General features: G+C 38.6%; 1 protein-coding gene across 1 annotated transcript; it reads left to right on the top strand.

Annotated features, from left to right (window-relative positions):
* The first annotated feature begins 16,056 nt into the window (after positions 1-16,056).
* Positions 16,057-17,857, top strand: LOC145073938 (aspartyl protease family protein At5g10770-like). Its single transcript, XM_079020406.1, has 2 exons — positions 16,057-16,240; positions 16,435-17,857. Exons 1-2 carry the CDS (start codon positions 16,057-16,059, stop codon positions 17,679-17,681), a joined length of 1,431 nt encoding a protein of 476 aa, XP_078876532.1. The 3' UTR covers positions 17,682-17,857.
* Positions 17,858-20,108: the final 2,251 nt, after the last annotated feature.

Below are 20,108 nucleotides of genomic sequence, written 5' to 3'. Positions count from 1 at the left end.
TCTTTTTTTGTCATTTTTCTCCTTCACCGGGTACTTTCTAGTTTTTAAGCTTAATTGCAGGATTTTCCGAAGACTATTTGTTATTGGAGGCTTAGAAGGATGCGAGACTCATGGAGGCATGTGATTTGCTTGCGTACTTGAAGTGGTGCGATTGGGCTAGGTGCATGCGTAAAAGAAGAAATCAATTTGGATCTAATTTATGGGCAAAGATGATGATGAGACGGCGCGGAATCGAGCTACAAGAAATTGGAGGAGTGTTGGTTCAATTTTTAGAAGGCTTTGGAATGGAAAATGGGTCTTAAAGAGTTATGATTATGGGCTGAAGTTGAAGAAATGAAGATTGGGCTTAAATGCATGTTAAATGGCCCAACTCTCACATTCAGCGTGACCCACGCGGTCCGCGTGGATCCATACGCGGTCCGCGTGAGTTGTGCTTAGTTGTTTCCGGGTTTTGACTTGTTGACTCTATTTGTGGAAGTTTGGTGGGTAGCTTTTGGTCTCTTTTTGAATCCGAAAATTGACCCTCTTTAGCTGGAGATTGGAGGCTCATTTGGGGAGGAACTTGAAGAACACATTCCATTTTTTCTCTCTAAGAAGTTTTGGGAAGATTTGAAGAATATTTGGAAGATTAGTGTAATTTCCTTACATCTTGCATCTAAGACAATGTTTGGTACCCCTAATCCCTCTTGTTTTTGTTTAATCTTAGCCATGCTTGGCTAGATTTTCATTTGGTTGACTTGGATGTAATTGCTTGAATGTTTTCGTTATTTTGAAGAATTCCAAGAACTTGTGTTGAACATCTATGATTAAATTTTCTATGAAAACTTCCTTCATGTTTATATATCTCTAGTCATGAATATTGATATATGGATGTTATCTTTGTTGGTTAAATTCTTGGCTAAGTAATGGGTCTTCAATTTAACAAGCAATAATTAGTTTAAATGTTTGTTTACATTTCATTTAGATTAAGAAAATATTTTCTCCATAGTGGTAATGAAAGCAATAGATTACTCTTTGGATTTGGTGACTCTTAAAACCCAATGCTAATTGATTTTCACAAAATTACATGCTTCATTAGTTTTGTGACTTTGATTTAGGAAATGTGCTATGAGCTTCTCTAGTCATTTTAATACAAAAGAAGAGTTGAGGCAAGTTATGCTTATAAATTGCTATAGCAAAATTAGATTATAAACACAAGTATTGCACCTTGGTATTCTCATGATTATTTAACCAAATGTTCAAGTAATGAAAATCTAAATTCAACCATCTTTCTCCAATTGATTTTACATCAACTTTTCTTTTGTTGAACTGTGTTTTTAAATGTTAATGTAATTTTAGTTTTATTTTAAACATCTTAAAAGATCAAAATCCCTCAATTTTATTTTATTTTAGTTTTACAAGTGTTTGTACACCAAGATTATCATAGAAGTAACAAATTGAATCAATCTCCGTGGATACGATCCCTTTACCACTATACACTATTTTAGTGTGTGATATTTAGGGTTATTATTTGTGTTGGCCTCGACAACCACCAAATTTTTGGCGTCGTTGCCGGGGATTGGTTTATTTTTAATCAATTTGTTTCTCTATGCCCAGATCTCAGCGTACAGGTGACTTGATTTACAACCCAGAAATCGAAAAAGAAGCAAGGAGTTTGGCGAAGGAAAAGCGAATTGAACGTGGTCAAACTTCTAATCGTCACGGGGACCCGGAAGTTGAAACCGCTTCATTAAGTGATATAGAACCCGATTCTAGTTCCGACCCTCGCCAAGAAATTCCCGAAACACCACCCCTATAACAAAATCTACCCATTATTGAACCAATTGCAATGGCGGACGGAGGAGAAGTTCCCGAAAGAACTTTGAGGCAAATGATGGAGACCGATGTTACACAAACTCCAACCGGTATCAATTACCCGGTTTGGAAGGAGGCTCGGAATTGAAGTCAAGTTTAGTCCATCATCTACCAACTTTTCATGGATTGGAGAATGAAGACCCTCATAAGGATTTGAAGATGTTCCACGTTGTTTGCACTAGCATGAAGCCACAAGGGTCAACCGATGACCAAATTAAGCTAAGGGCATTCCCCTTTTCATTGGCCGATAGAGCAAAAGATTGGTTATTCTATCTTCCACCGGGGTCGATCAACTCATGGACCGACATGGCAAGAGCTTTCCTTGATAAATTCTATCCCGCCTCAAGAGTCTCAAGTCTTAGAAATGAGATTTGTGGAATCCGCCAAGGTCAAAATGAGACTTTCCATGATTATTGGGAGAGGTTCAACAACTTGTGCTATAGTTGCCCACAACACCAAATTCCGGAACAACTCCTCATTCAACACTTCTATGAGGGATTGTTGCTAATGGAGAGAAGACTAGTTGATGCCTCAAGTGGTGGAGATGTCTTTAGTAAAACCCCACAACAAACAAGACAACTTTTCAACACCATAGCCGCAAATTCACAACATTTTGGCCCTCGCCAAGATATGAAAAGAGACACACAACACAAAGTCAATGAAGTGGGAACATCAAATCTTGAGTCTCAAATAAAAAATCTAACATCCGTTGTCCAAAAGCTAGCCATGGGATAAACTCCACAAGTGATGGTTTGTGGAATATGTGCAACAATGGGACACCCTACGGATATGTGTCCCATCCTTCAAGAAGATGCGGAACATGTGAATGCCACGGGAGAATTCCAAAACTACCACCACAAACCATCCGGTTACCAAAATGCATATAATTCGAGTTGGAAGCCAAATCCCAACATGAGCTACAACTCAAGATCATTGCCTCAAAATGCATTGGTTAGACCATCCTATCCACCACCACAACCTCAATACCAACATCAACAACCACACTATCAACCCAAACCGCACCCCCCACATCACCATCAACAATCTCCTCAATCTCAACCAAGTAGCTGCGGAATGTCTCTTGAAGACAATGTCAAATCTCTAGCCACTAGTACCCAACAATTCCAAAAAGAAACAAGGACTAGTATCTCCAACCTTGAAGCACAAATGGGAGATATAGTTACATCCATAAGCAAGTTGGAATCCTGTGGTAAACTCCTTTCTCAAACCGAAAAAAACCCAAATGTCAATGTGGTGACCTTGAGAAGTGGAAAACAAACCGGAGAAAGTAGTTCAAAGAAGAAACCAAGAGAAGAAGAGGAAGAATTTGAGATCGTCCCCATTGAGGATCCCATAGCTAAGAATGACGCACAAGCCGGAGTCCCAAAGAAGACTACTCCTCTAGTGACACCAATAGCCACTCACCCACCGTTCCCCTCCCGATTTGCAACTTCAAAGAAGAATATGGAGGAGAAAGAGATCTTGGACACCTTCTGAAAGGTGGAAGTGAACATCCCTTTACTTGATGCGATCAAACAAATTCCGAGATATGCAAAGTTCTTGAAGGAGCTTTGCACCAACAAGAGAAAGTTGAAAGGGAATGAGAAAATCTCGATGAACGAAAACGCATCCGCGGTTTTACAAAGGAAGCTTCCACCCAAGTGTAATGATCCCGGAATGTTCACAGTCCCTTGCAAGATTGGAGATGTCACCTTCAGTAGTGCTATGCTTGATCTTGGTGCCTCTATCAATGCCATGCCTTACTCGGTGTATGAATCATTGAATGTCGGACCCTTAAGCGAAACCGGTGTCATAATATCTCTCGCGGATAAATCAAGTGTCTTTCCTAGAGGTGTTTTGGAAGATGTCCTAGTTCAAGTAAACCAATTGGTCTTCCCGACGGATTTCTATGTGATTGACCTAGATGAACAAGTATCCTGAAAATCGGGTATAATCTTACTTGGGCGACCATTCTTGAAGACGGCTAGAACAAAGATTGATGTGTATGCGGGAAGCTTGACAATGGAGTTTGATGGTGAAACAATAAGTTTCAACATTTATGATGCTATGAGATATCCTAGTGATGTTTCCTCTTTGTGTTTTGTTGATATTATTGAACCAATGACCCAAGAGTTGTTCGAGTTGTGTGATGATGACATGTTAGAGATGATCTTGAGAAAGGGGTTTGACGGTGCAAAATTGGCCAAGAAATTGAAGCTTTACTCATTAGACCCCGAAATTGAAAGATTAGTCAACAATTTGGAAATCAAGAAGACCACCCAATTTAGTGTGAAGCATATTGAATTACCTCAAACTCACACGAGATTGCCACCCTCCCTTGTCCAACCGCCCGAATTAGAATTGAAGGTCCTCCCTCAACATTTGAAGTACGCGTACTTGGGAGACAACGAGACTCTCCCGATCATCATTTCAAATCACCTAACCAAGTGCGAAGAGGAACAACTCCTAAAGGTGTTGAGGGAACATAAAGAAGCAATGGGTTGGACGATTGCGGATATTAAAGGATTGAGTCCCTCCACTTGTATGCAAGATCCTAATCGAGGATGAATGCAAGCCAAGCCGGGACGCACAAAGAAGGTTGAATCCGCCAATGATGGAAGTGGTCAAGAAAGAGATTTTGAAGCTCCTAGACGCGGGGATGATCTATCCAATATCGGATAGCAAGTGGGTGAGCCCGGTGCAAGTCGTTCCAAAGAAGACGGGAATCACGGTGGTCGAGAACAACAAAGGTATGATGGTCCCCACTCGTGTGCAAAACGGGTGGAGAGTATGTATTGACTACCACAAACTCAATGCAAGCACAAGAAAAGATCATTTCCCATTGCCTTTCATTGACCAAATGTTAGAAAGGTGGGTCGGGAAATCTCATTATTGTTGCCTCGACGGGTATTCCGGTTTTCACCAAATCCCGGTGGCACCGGAAGACCAAGAAAAGACGACATTTACATGTCCATTTGGTACTTTTGCATACCGGAGAATGTCATTTGGATTGTGTAACGCCCCGGCCACTTTCCAACGTTGTATGGTTAGTATCTTTTAGGAATACGTTGAAAACATAATTGAGGTTTTTATGGATGATTTCACGGTATATGGCAACTCCTTTCAAGAGTGTTTGACCAATCTCCCCAAAATTTTAAAAAGATGCATTGAAACAAATTTGGTTCTAAATTTTGAAAAATGACATTTCATGGTGAGTCAAGGTCTCATTTTGGGTCACATTGTGTCTAAAAAAGGAATTGAGGTAGATAAGGCCAAAATTGATGTTATTCAAAGCTTACCTTACCCGAATTATGTTCGGGAAGTTCGTTCTTTTTTGGGCCATGCAGGTTTCTACCGAAGGTTCATCAAGGATTTTTCAAAGATAACAAGACCAATGTGCCAACTCTTGCAAAAGGAAGTCGATTTCGAGTTCAATGAGGCGTGCAAAGAAGCTTTTGACAAGCTCAAAGTGTTGCTTACATCCGCTCCCATCATGCAAGCACCAAATTGGGATCTCCCCTTTGAGATCATGTGTGATGCAAGCAACTATGCGATAGGCGCTGTTTTGGGTCAAAAGAATGGGAGGGCCTCCCACGTGATCTATTATGCATCAAGGACACTAGACAATGCTCAAAGCAACTACTCTACCACGGAGAAGGAGCTATTGGCCATAGTGTTCGCCTTGGAGAAATTTAGACAATACCTACTTGGTACCAATGTCATAGTGTATTCGGATCACGCAACTCTTAAGTACTTGATGATGAAGAAAGATGCAAAGTCGAGACTCATCCGGTGGATCCTACTGTTACAAGAATTTGACTTGGAAATCCGGGACAAGAGCGGATGCGAGAACCTCGTTGCCGATCATCTAAGTCGGATCACTTCAAGTGAAACTCCTCTCCCATTGCGGGACGAGTTTCCGGATGAGCATCTCTTTTCCCTTACCCAATCTATTCCTTGGTATGCCGATATCGTTAACTTTTTGGTCACAAAAGGTATCCCGACACATTCACACGTGCTCAAAAAGACAAGTTGAAATGTGATGCAAAATACTATGTGTGGGATGAACCTTATTTGTGGAAACATTGTCCCAATCAAATCATTAGGCGATGTGTACCCCAACAAGAGCACCAATCCATTTTGCAATTCTGTCATGAATTTGCTTGTGGGGGACACTTCGGACCTAGCCGGACCTTGAGAAAGGTCCTTGAGTGTGGATTATTTTGGCCAACCATGTCACGCGGTTGTTATATGTTTTGCAAAAGTTGTGAGCGGTGCCAAAGGACGGGAAACATTTCACAAAAGAACCAAATGCCCCAAAATCCAATCCTTGTTTGTAAAATTTTTGATGTATGGGGGATTGATTTCATGGGCCCATTTCCCGTATCATTTGGCAACGTTTATATTTTACTCGCGGTTGACTATGTTTCTAAATGGGTTGAAGCCAAAGCCACAAGATCGGACGATGCCAAAACGGTTATCGAGTTTTTAAAGTCTAATGTTTTTGTGAGATTTGGTGTGCCTAGGGCTTTGATTAGTGATAGAGGGATGCACTTTTGCAACAAAATGATGGAAGATTTATTGAAAAAGTACAACGTGACCCATCATGTCTCTACAGCCTATCACCCTCAAACGAATGGTCAAACGAAGGTCTCGAATCGTGGAGTGAAGTCTATTCTAGAGAAAACAGTGAATCCGACAAGGAAGGATTGGAGTTTGAGACTTGACGACGCTTTATGGGCCTATCGACTGCGTACAAGACCCCAATAGGAATGTCCCCGTTTAGGTTGGTCTTTGGAAAGCCATGTCATCTTCCCGTCGAGTTAGAGCACCGTGCATTTTGGGCGGTCAAGCAATGCAATTTCAACATTGACGAGGCGGGAAGGCATAGGAAACTTCAACTCCAAGAGCTAGAAGAATGGAGAAACGACTCCTTTGAAAATGCAAGGATTTATAAGGAAAAAACAGAGCTCTTCCACGACAAGTCCATCACCCGGAAGAATTTTGAACCGGGGCATAGGGTCTTACTTTACCATTCACGATTGAAGTTATTTCCAGGAAAATTGAGGTCAAGATGGATAGGTCCATTTGTTGTGTTAAAAGTTTTTGAACATGGAGCAGTTGAAATTCAAAGTGAAGAAACGGGGCAAGTTTTTAAAGTCAATGGACATCGATTGAAACCTTTCTATGAAGGTTTTAATGCGAATATCTTAGAAGTCATCCAATTGGATGCCCCGGTGTACTGAAATCAAGAAGGGAGTACGTCTCGCCAAAGACGTTAAAGAAGGGCATTTTTGGAAAACTAAAAGTTTTCAACTTTTCTAGTTCCGAATAAATGTCGTGGTTGGTTCATTTTTGGATTTAACATCTTTGATCCTTCTTTATTGAGAAAAAAAAAGAATGTTGGAATTAAGGGCCCGGTGTTCATAATGGTGATAGAGCAAAAAGAATGTTGGAGTATGTCAGCTCAACACACGCGGTCCGCGTGTGCTCGAGCCCCTGTCCGCGTGTTTATTAACACGGTCCGTGTGTGGTCTCTCTATCGTCCGCATCCATTATCAGAAAAACATAAGGGTTTCATCTCAACACATGCGGTCCGCGTGTGCTCGAGCCCCTATCCGCGTGTTTATTAACACGGTCCGTGTGTGGTCTCTCTATCGTCCGCGTCCATTAAACAGAAAACAGAAGACATGCAGTGAAACTCACGCAGTCCGCGTGTACCCGATGCATCGTCCGCGTATTTATTAAAATGGGTCGTTTGTGGGCAAAGGCGATCGTGTGCCGTGAAGAATCTTCTTGGCCTACACACGCGGTCCGCGTGTACTCGATAACTCGTCCGCGTGACCTGTTGACCAGCATTGACTTTTTATTTGACCGGGTTTGACCGCCAATTGCCCCACCTTATATCCATCCGGCCCTTTCTGCTTCCCCACTTCTTCTCCTTTTCTCCCTAACCTCCATTAAAGAACCTTCATCTCCATCACTAAAACTCACTTTCCCGTCAAACCGCCGGTCGGCATTTCGTAAGACCACCGCCATTCTTCTCCAAATTCAGGGCTCTACAAACCCCACTAAAATAACGGTCCGATCTGTTGCTGTATCTCGGGGCACCACCACTCTCATGCCGCCACTTTCCGGCCGATTTCCGGCCACCTCTCGCGATTCCACCACCACCATTGTGCTCCTCTTGGGCAAGGCTACAAACCCCACCAAAAATATTTCCCAAAGCTCGCCGGAACATTTCGCCGGAATTTCAAGCCATTGCCGGATTCGTCGGGTTTTCGCGGTAAATTGCTTCTCTCGGGATATCAAACAAAAGTTTAAAGCTTGGGGTGAAGAGTTGCAAGATTGTCAAATACCAAGTTTTCGCGCGCAAACTTTGAACTTTCAACAAAAACGGGTATTTTCTTTCCTTTGTTTAATTGATCAAGATGCATGTCCATTCATATGCTATTGTATCTAATGAATTTAGGAATCCCTTCTTGCTTTGATTATTGAATTGCCTTAGAAGCTCATAGGAAACTAGTTGGTGATTTGGGGTTGACATATTGTTTGTTGAAATTGTGGTTCGTGTAGTGGTCATTTTTTTTCGTGCAAGAAGCCCATGTCTACTTCTAGGAAGCGTTCGGCTGCTAGCCGAGGCAAAGCCCCAGCAAGAGATCAAAGCGATGCTCCCGATGTCCCAAGGTTTCGGGATGCCAAGGCATCCGAAAACTACACAAAGAGCTTACCTCGAAAAGTTGCATCTACCAAATTCGTGTGCAAGCCCACGCTTATATCACTTGGGGTTCTTGAAGGGGTCACCCAATTGTTTCATAACATTGGGTGGGAAAACCTTCTCAACCTCATGGCGCACACTTACAAGCTCCCCACTAGAGAGTTTCTCGCCGACAGCGGGTACGACAGTGAAAAAAAGAAAGCCGCATTCCAGCTTCTAGGGGACCGAAGGTACATCGATTTTGCAACGATAAACGACATCTTGGGCTTGCCTTCTTCAAACACATCCACGATTTTTGACGTCCTACCTGTTGAGTTCAATCACGAGACATTTTGGACGGAAATCACCGGGGGTATCTTCTCTTGTGCCGGTCGGGATAAAGCAACATCTATCATCCACCCATGCCTCCGCATTGCCCATCGCATCCTGGTGTGTACGGTTTTTGCCCGCAAAGAAGCTGGCCAGGTCACAAAAAATGAACTCTTCTTCCTTTGGTGTATGACAAGGCGTGAAAGGCCGCCAATCCCGGACTTTGCTTCATTCTTCTTCCACAAATGCGCCCACATGAGATCCAAGACGTCCGGTGATATTTGCATTGGGGGATTTGTCACACTTTTGGCTCGCGGTCTTGACATCGAGCTCCCTGATGAATTCCAGCCTGTTGACAGCAAAAATCTTTTGGATGAGCGCGCCCTCATAAACATGCACCACATCCGTCGCAGGAACAGGAGCAGCTTCACATGGTTTTGTCCTCAAGGGGTCGGGTATCTTGTTCTTCCCGACCCTCGAGTCACCAACTTCACCTTCCACGATCGCACTCAGTGGAGACTCGTGAGGACCATCACTCAGTCAGTCAATGAGGATGTGCTCCAAGACCAAGATGATGATGAGATGCCTATGGATGACAAGCCCAGCAATGCGCCCACCCATGGTCCACAGCCTGCCCAGCCTCAAGCCCCTCCCGGGTATTACCCGCTTCCCCCCAATTTTGCCGAGCGATTCGATGCGCTTTGTGTCTCACACCAAATCATGTCCCAACAAACGCACCATATGTGGGGATGGCACCAATCCCAAAACCATTTCGAGAACGTCCCACTTCCGCCTCCCTATCCATACCCACCCACCCATCCTTATCCCCCTCCACCTTACCCTTACCCCTACCCCCAATACCCGTATCCTCCTCCCGATCCGCCGGTTTAGGTACTTTCGCCTCGCCCCAAGCATTGAGGACAATGCTTATTTCTAAGCTTGGGGTGGGGTATTCCCTTTTTGTTTTCTTTTTTTTTTCTTTCTCATACATTTTAGCTTAGGTTGCATAACACTTAGCCTTAAATTGCATTCATCTTAGTTTTTATTTATTTATTTTTTATTTATTTTTTTTAATTTCCAAAAAGATTTTATTTTATTCTTTTTCTCTTTTTATTTTTGCATGACATTTAGCTTAAGGCATTAACATTCATGCATTTTTGTTGTCTGTTTATTCTCACCTCTCTTGGATGCCATGGAACAGGTTCACAATTATTGTATCATTATTGGTCCAGGATCTTGTTGCTATCTCACCCATCAAACCAGAACCACTAGCTGCAGCTTGGGATTTCATACTTGGGATCAGATGCTGGTAGCTTAAAGGGGTAAGTGATCATGGCCAGGTAGTCTCATGAAAAAAATTATGCATACAATACTAACAACTGTAGGATATACTATAACAATGGATGTTCTTAGCCTTGCGGTCACTACCGCTGAGAGGATCACACTTGATCATGTTTGAACCGTTAGGATGAAGCACTAGTGCTTGTCCCCGAGTAGAATCCATATCCGGTCTCTTTACATCACCATATCTTTTTGCGATTTTCTTAGGATTTTAGAGAAGTCTTTTAGTCCGCATGTGGACATTTTCATTATCTTTGAACAAAAAATCAAAATCACAAGTTTGAAGAGGAGCTTACATTATATCTTTATGCTCCACACATGGTCATTTTCTCGCTTAGACCATTCAGATTATATTACTACCATTTCGGTTCAACTTACACACTTTAGGAACCAAATTTTGAGTTAAAGGGTTGTTATTACATTACCTTCATGTTTAAAAAAAAAGGGGGGGGGGGGAAGGCAAATTCCCAGCTGTAGAATTCTGAGAAGGGTGACCGGTTCAATTATTGAACTAAATTTCCAACATTTTGGTCACCCAACATTTGATATTCATTTATTTAGGTATGTTTTATTGTATATAGATCGAGTTGTTTTTCGCAAATTGGTGATATTAGGGAGACTGTCGAGTCGGATACTACGGGAGGTTTGGGTCAACACCAAGTGAGCCGATTCCTACAACGGCGCCCGAACGATTAAACCTAGTTACACATGAGAGAAACCGGCAGACGTGAGATCAGAGTGTACATTTAAAGAAGAGCTCCACCCGAGCCCATCCAGTTGCTTTCTCCCTACTACAGATGTTCTTCATTGTATGCATGTTCCATTGAGGCTGCGACTGCTCATCCCTCCTTACTCACCTAAAGGAGTTGTCCTGACGGTGGTTTATGATTCCATTGTCATCGGATGAAAAAGTTGTGAGATAGCAGCGATATCAATTCTGACCATGTTGACTAACGATGAACATGTTCCATGGTTCTATCCATTCTTTTTATTTCTAGGGCAGTTCGTCCCAAGTTCATTTTAGTCTTGCCTTACTTTAGGACAAGTAAGGTTTAAGCTCGGGGTGATTTGATAGCTTCATTTTATTTACTTCTTTTTATAGTTTTTTTTAGCACAATCCATCTTATTTTAGTCAATCTTCATGCATATTTTCTTTTTTTGTCATTTTTCTCCTTCACCGGGTACTTTCTAGTTTTTTAGCTTAATTGCAGGATTTTCCGAAGACTATTTGTTATTGGAGGCTTAGAAGGATGCAAGACTCATGGAGGCATGTTATTTGCTTGCAGACTTGAAGTGGTGCGATTGGGCTAGGTGCATGCGTAAAAGAAGAAATCAATTTGGATGTAATTTATGGGCAAAGATGATGATGAGACGGCGCGGAATCGAGCTACAAGAAATTGGAGGAGTGTTGGGTCAATTTTTAGAAGGCTTTGGAATGGAAAATGGGTCTTAAAGAGTTATGATTATGGGCTGAAGTTGAAGAAATGAAGCTTGGGCTTAAATGCATGTTAAATGGCCCAACTCTCACATTCAGCGTGACCCACACGGTCCGCGTGGATCCATACACGGTCCGCGTGGATCCATACACGGTCCGCGTGAATTGTGCTGAGTTGTTTCCGGGTTTTGACTTGTTGACTCTATTTGTGGAAGTTTGGTGGGTAGCTTTTGGTCTCTTTTTGAATCCGGAAATTGACCCTCTTTAGCTGGAGATTGGAGGCTCTTTTGGGGAGGAACTTGAAGAACACATTCCATTTTTTCTCTCTAAGAAGTGTTGGGAAGATTTGAAGAATATTTGGAAGATTAGTGTAATTTCCTTACATCTTGCATCTAAGACAATGTTTGGTACCCCTAATCCCTCTTGTTTTTGTTTAATCTTAGCCATGCTTGGCTAGATTTTCATTTGGTTGACTTGGATGTAATTGCTTGAATGTTTTGGTTATTTTGAAGAATTCCAAGAACTTGTGTTGAACATCTATGATTAAATTTTCTATGAAAACTTCCTTCATGTTTATATATCTCTAGTCATGAATATTGATATATGGATGTTATCTTTGTTGGTTAAATTCTTGGCTAAGTAATGGGTCTTCAATTTAACAAGCAACAATTAGTTTAAATGTTTGTTTACATTTCATTTAGATTAAGAAAACATTTTCTCCATAGTGGTAATGAAAGCAATAGATTACTCTTTGGATTTGGTGAATCTTAAAACCCAATGCTAATTGATTTTCACAAAATTACATGCTTCATTAGTTTTGTGACTTTGATTTAGGAAATGTGCTATGAGCTTCTCTAGTCATTTTAATACAAAAGAAGAGTTGAGGCAAGTTATGCTTATAAATTGCTATAGCAAAATTAGATTATAAACACAAGTATTGCGCCTTGGTATTCTCATGATTATTTAACCAAATGTTCAAGTAATGAAAGTCTAAAGTCAACCATTTTTCTCTAATTGATTTTACATCAACTTTTCTTTTGTTGAACTGTGTTTTTAAATGTTAATGTAATTTTAGTTTTATTTTAAACATCTTAAAAGATCAAAATCCCTCAATTTTATTTTATTTTAGTTTTACAAGTGTTTGTACACCAAGATTATCATAGAAGTAACAAATTGAATCAATCTCCGTGGATACGATCCCTTTACCACTATACACTATTTTAGTGTGTGATATTTAGGGTTATTATTTGTGTTGGCCTCGACAACCACCAACCACCACCCTAAGGTGGTGTTTTTCAAGTTCTTTTCATTATTCAATTTTTTTGTTACAATTAAAATGAAAATACCAAAGTAACACACCCACTAACTAAGCTAAACATACACACATAACCATCGTGGTTGCCGACGGTGGTGAGTGGCGGCAGCCACCATCCTATGGTGGCGGTGATGCCATTTTCGAGAGCTTCAGCCATACACACACACACACACACTCACCAACTGAAACACACATATCCTCACTTCTTTGATTGGGAAAGGAAACCAACCACCCATTGACGACGATAGTGGTGATTTTGCAATGGCAGCCACCACCTCACGGTGGTGGCGGTGGGTTTTGATAGTCTCCGGTCTTACAACCACACAGACATGAGTCTTGAAACAAAATCACACCCATTCAAACTCACGGTCACCTCCCATGGTGGCCGGTGGCGGCAGCGATGACGGAAAATAGAAAGAAATGTCGGCAGGAGGAGGCATAAGACGTCGAATGCATAAGAAGGAACAAGAAGGAGGTGTTGTCGACATTCTAAGTGTCTTCTGGTTGCTCATAGCCCACGCGACGACGTCCCTAGCTTCGATCTCCGGTCTTCAAAGGCACCTCCAGTTGCACAAACGTCATTGGCGGCAAGAGGTCACGAGTCGGCGACACCCACGACGTCGTATCCTTCTCTAATCTTCGACTGATGCACTGCGTGATCCCGGTTCTCATCGGTCTCCATTATTGCTGGCGACAGAGGCCATTTGGCGGTGCTAGGTGGTCGGAGGTAGCAACGGCGCCAAAGGTGGGTGAGGTGAGAGTGACGGCTACATATGATATTAGGTTTAGGTTTTTTGTAGGCCGATGCATGGTGATGGGTTAAATACCTGTATCCCATATAAACTCTCTACAGATTTGTCACAACCAGTCCCTCTTTACCATATCTTTTCCAAACTAAGCCCAAAATTTACCTTTTCTACCCCAGCTTCGAAAATTCCTTTCATATTTGATACCTGATTTACCAAACCGCCCTTAGGCCTCCAAAATCTCTTCAATGAAGTCCCAATAATTACCATTTAGTCCCTGCCTTCTATAATACTTACAAATTAAGTCCGAATTTTACAATTTTAACCCCCAATCTCTTAAAGTGTGACAATTAGCTCTACGAGACCATCATTTGATATATAGTTATTTATTTTAGGGCTTCTATTCATTCATTAATGTATTTATTTAACTAATAATTAAACGGGTGTTACAATAATTTTAATTGAACTACCTAGATTTGATCTCAATATCTCACCACCATAATCCCATAGTTTAGCATAGTCGTCCCTCAATCTCCCTTTTATCAAAGACATGGCCCTACACTTTGCTCTATAGCACTTTGACCATGACACATTGCAGTGGAATCTGCTTTGGATAATTACCTGCATTTCATTACACTTCAACTTGGGCTTTCTAATGAGTTCTTTCAGTAACTGGTTTCCTAACCATGTTGGACCATAAGGTTGGTATTTTTGTAATTCCTAACACACCTATGTTTGTTAATAAGTTTCTTATTTTGAAACGACCTCTCTGTGTTCATCGTCGATATGTTCAATTTCAGGGACTACAAAGTCATCACCTTCTTCACCAACTATGTCGGGACACAAGTTGTTCAAGAACGCATCATTGCATCTCTTGGTTTGCTTCTTCAAATTCTTGTCTACTTCAACATCAATAGTATCAAAATCCCAAACGTCTTCCATTTGTAAAGCTTGGATGACTCGAACTCGTGCCAACAGTTGTCATCTTCTTTACACGTAAAAAACCCTAATTTCTACAAAGAAGATATTACCATAACTGTGTGTGATTTACCGTTGACGAAATGGGTGTGTGATTTGGTCGACTCACCTTCCACCTAATCTCATTTAATGCTACATCGGTTTGTTACCGGTTGCAAGAGTGGTAACCGGGTAAATTGGGTCAATTTGCCTGTTTATCCAGTATTTCATGCTTTTCCGTTAATATTTAATAGTTTAGATTTTTTTCGTAAATGCGGGCAAAATAATAGGACAAAAATGCAGATTTCCATATATATATATATATATATATATATATATATATATATATATATATATATATATATATATATATATATATATATATATATAGGGTTAGGTTCATGTGAGACGGCCTAATTTTGTGAGACCGTGAGACGCATTTTTTTATTTATTTTTATTTTTTTTAGTTAATTCAAGTTCCGAAAATAATATTTAAAAAAAGAATTTTTGGATTTTTCCATTTATTTTGCATTCTAAAATTATTTTTTTGAATATGTACAGTGTAATATTCTATTAGAATATTTCACGTATTTTTCCAAAAAAAGGAATTTATTTTTATTTATTTTTATTTTTTCTAGTTAATTCATGTTCCGAAAATAATATTTATAAAAAGAATTTTTAGATTTTTCCATTTATTCTGCATTTTAAAATTATTTTTTAGAATATGTCAGTGTAATATTCTATTAGAATATTTCACGTATTTTAAAAAAAAAACAGAATTTTTTTTTATTTTTTTTATTATTTTTATTTTTTTTAGTTAATTCAAGTTCTAAAAATAATATTTAAAAAAAGAATTTTTGGATTTTTCAATTTATTTTGCATTTTAAAATTATTTTTATATTTAGACTCACGGTCTCACAAAATTATAATGGTCTCAAATGAACCTGAACCTATATATATATATATATATATATATATATATATATATATATATATATATATATATATATATATATATATATATATATATATTCTGTCGTGTGTGTGTTTAGGTAGTTATGGGCTTATATTTTATAAATGTAATTCATTGAATAAATAAGCCGACACTGACAGGAAAGTTTAGTAAGACTTTCTTGTTTTGGAAGTGCTTTCTTGAGATACGTATCATATTTTCCGTCGTGTTATCATCATATAATAAATAAGATGTTACAATATAAAATAAACATTTTCTTGACATGTTACATCAGGGTGAGTAGTGGGGTTCAACATTGGGCTACGCTCGGGACTGAATTCGGCTCTAAACACATTTATGGACCTCTAGTACTAATGGCTATAAATAATGGTGAAGAAGGACGAAAGAAAACCAGTACTGAAAAGCGAAATGGCACCATCCAACTCCACCATAATGTTTCTTTCATATTGTTTTCTCTTGGTTTTAATAGTTGCAGGAAAACGAAGTGCGACAGAGGGAAGCGAAGCCAAAGTAGATGCCATAACCCACCACTATCAAACAGTCAAATTAAGCTCTTTCTTATCATCTTCTATTTGTAGCCCATCCACTAAACGTTAGTTTTCATAAACCAACTTTTTTTTTTTCTTTTCCGATTTATCTAAAAGTACGTGTACGTACATACTAACGTAATACTAACATAAATACATATATACAAACACATACGCATATAAATACATACATGCATGCATGATGCATACATACATATCTGAATTATAATCAATGATAACATTTGAATTCATGAATTAGGTGACAAGAAATATGGATCATTGAAAGTGGTTCACAAACACGGACCATGTTCCAAGTTCAGTAAAAACATTATGAAACCCATAACCATGGAAGAAATATTGACCCATGACCAGTCCAGATTTGACGCAATCAGATCAAGGTTGACAACCACCACCACCACTGGAAAAAAAGATATCAAAACCTCCATGGCAACCATGCCTGCAACATCCGGCACCCTATTCAATTCCGGCAACTACATAGTAACAATTGGAATGGGCACCCCAAAGAAAGATCTTTCACTCATTATGGACACAGGAAGCGATTTAACATGGACACAATGCCAACCATGTTCAGGCTCCTGTTATAGCCAACAAGATCCCATGTTTTCACCTTCCTTATCAACTACCTATTCCAACATCTCTTGCACATCAACGGAGTGCTCATTACTTCCTTCAGCCACCGGAAACCTTCCTGGTTGTAGGTCATTAACATGTGTCTATGGCATTCGATATGGAGACGGATCCTACTCAGTTGGAGAGTTTGCAAAAGAGAAACTTACATTGAGTCAAAATGAGGAATTTGAGAATTTCATGTTTGGGTGTGGCCAAACCAATGACGGAGACTATGGAACAGCTACCGGGCTGCTTGGGCTCGGTAGTGGCAAACTTTCAATTGTGTCACAAACTGCTAATAAATACGGGAAAGTCTTCTCTTATTGTCTTCCATCAACAGATAGCAGTAGTGGTTACTTAACATTTGGAAAAAGTGGAATTTCTAGAAATGTCAAGTACACACCTTTGTTAACCTCTCTAGGGGGTAGTACTTTCTTTAATGTTAAGTTGGTTTCTATGACGATTGGTAATACAAGAATAGCAATGAAATCGAGTATGATCATGGACTCAGGAACTGTTATCACAAGGCTCCCTCCGAAGGCTTATTTGGCTCTTAGAAACACGTTTCGAGCAGAAATGACGCAATACCCATTGACTAAACCATTGTCGATACTTGATACGTGTTATGATTTAAGTAACCATACGGATGTTAGGATGCCAACGATAAGCATGGGTTTTGGTCAGAATGTAAACGTGGGTATTCAACCTCAAGGGGCGCTTATTGCAACTAGTCGTGATAAAATGTGCTTGGCTTTTACTGGGAATGACGATGATTCTGAACCTAGTATATATGGGAATATTCAGCAAATGACAACGCAGATTGTGTATGATATGGCTGAAGGAAAAGTAGGGTTTTCCCCTCAAGGATGTGAGTGAACACAAGTCATGAAAACAAGTACAATGATGCATTGTTATATATGAAGGATTTACATAATATAGTTGGAATAAGGCGCCTCTTTAGTCAAATTGTAGCTTTATGAATGATAAAACTATGTACTCAAGAATTATAAAGTACTAGTCAATGAGTAACAATGAAATTGTTAATTTTTATTATACGCAAGTTATATGTGCCTTTTGATCAGTCGGTATGTATGTTGTCATTTAGATTACGGATATGACACAATATACCCCTTGCGTAAAGATTAGTCTATACATGACAGATGTTATGATTGAAGTATATTAACAAGTGTTCAAATGTCGAAGATTGGGGTGGGAAAATAAACATGGAATTTCCACTCAGGCCTCAAGGGAACCTTATTCAAATGGCATCACCAAAGACACCGGAGGCTGTGTATGATGAGGCTGGAAAAAAGGTTGGATTTGGTCGTGGACACAAATCAAGAAAATAACTTGCATATATGCATGGTTATTAAGGCTTTAAAAATCAAAGTAGCAAAAAAAAAAAAAAAAACTGATGACATCATATGGTACTCCTAATAAAAGAATCCTTGTTAGCCATTTGTCCATTCAATAAACCTCATTCACCATCAACTAAAATTACCAATTTACCCTTCTATTCTTTAATCTTAGCAATACTCTTCTTCTCCCTATATCTTGCTTATAACATTATATGATATTCAAATTTTGAAAAATGGAAATGGCATATTAGCATCATATCCAAATCTGGGTACAATTGACAACCGTTTTTTTTTCTTCTCTGATCCACGATATCACCTCCTCTTCTTACATCTACCCTCTCTCTGATGCTTATCTCGCTTGAAAATATTCCACAACTATATTGAACTTGAGATTAAGAAAAATAACGTGAAACGTAAAATGATTCGATCCTGTGTTCTTGTTGTTGTTGTTGTTTTTTTATTTTTATTTTTATTTATTTATTTTTTTAAAGAAGGATATTCATCTTTGTTTTGTCATGATTTATGTTCCATTATGGCATGTTTATTTGCCTTTTCACCAACTAATCTACATTTGTTTTGATTTTTGTTCTATGTTCTTGTAAATCCGATTTGGTCAATAGATATGCTAAGCCTTGATTGAGTCGACCCGATTCAGGTTTATTAAAACATTTTCATTAAATTAGACTTAGAGTTTTATTTGATGAATCATGAGTTTTAATATGCAGGGTTGACTATTGGCAAGATAGCATCATCTCTCTTTGTTTGTAAGTTATAGTTATATTTCATAATCCATGCTGAGTGTTCGATGATTTGTCCGAATGAAAAACTTTGATGTGTATAGTATCACAAAATGTTATATTTGTCTCCTTCGGTGTTTCTTTTAAAACTTAGATTACCATGGTAGTTTAGTCATGCGAATATATTTGGGTTTTGATCTTGGTAAAAAGGTTACAGAAAGGAGAGCCCCTTTAAACATCAACATTTACATGTTCTTATGAGTTAATACTTCAATTTAAGATGTTGTTGAATGAACCATTATGCCAATAACGACATTGATTAATTAGTAAAAAGTATGAATTAATAGTTTAGCATTAATGAAATCCAAGTATGTGGCTTATGGATAGAAAAAGGAAAAAAAAAAAGAGGAACTCGATGGATGTCTCCTGATCAATTTCACTATAAAAAAAGTTGAAAAGGGAAGGTTATATGTGGTATTTTATAAATACTAGATTTGGAGGAATGAAATACTTACAAATTTTTTGATAAAGAGTTGAAGAACTTTACTAAGGAAGGGCTTTCTGGTTTTCTTCTAAAAAATTCTTTTGGAAAGTGTTGCAATTGATCGATTTGGGTTGGGTTCAGGTTCAATTTATTTATTAATTGGGTTGAAAATTTCAAGCCAACTCAACCTATTTATTTAAATAAGTTGATATTTCCAACCTAACCAAACATTTTAGATAAATGAGTTTTCAGTTGATCTATTTATGTAGTTCTCGATACAACATATTAACTAAATGAGTTAAACTTGGGTTAATCCAATTAAAATTAAAAAAATAATTTATAAATGAATATTTCGATTAATACATAATAATATTCAAATAATTATTAAATTAAACATATATTAAAAGTCAAAACATACAAAATGTATATTTAATTTTTCGTATAACAATGACATTTCCATGATTTATTGTATTTTTTTTTTACATTTTACTCAAATTTCCATTGCATTGTATAAATGCATACATACAAAATGTATATTGGATATTTAAAATAATGTATATATTAATTTTAACTAATCATTATAAACTTATAGATAAGGCTTATATCTTTGTAATTTAATAAAATTTTGTAAATGTTTGATTTTTTTATTATCATTTTAAATTATCAATAGTGTTTTTTTTTCTTACTCGTGGTTCACATGAGTTGTAACCTAGTAAGGTATATA

The sequence above is a fragment of the Lactuca serriola genome, chromosome 9 (genome assembly GCF_051521515.1).
Source record: "Lactuca serriola cultivar US96UC23 chromosome 9, Lser_US96UC23_V15, whole genome shotgun sequence".
In the NCBI taxonomy this organism is placed as follows: domain Eukaryota; kingdom Viridiplantae; phylum Streptophyta; class Magnoliopsida; order Asterales; family Asteraceae; genus Lactuca; species Lactuca serriola.
Note: the sequence above shows the minus strand (reverse complement) of the source record. Positions and strands in the feature narration are given on the sequence as shown.

Excerpts from the sequence above, each read along its gene's own strand:
- LOC145073938 (XM_079020406.1), top strand. The coding sequence starts at position 16,057 with ATGGCACCATCCAACTCCACCATAATGTTTCTTTCATATTGTTTTCTC. Across the intron at positions 16,241-16,434 it reads TTGTAGCCCATCCACTAAAC|GTGACAAGAAATATGGATCA; the intron begins GTTAGTTTTCAT and ends TTCATGAATTAG.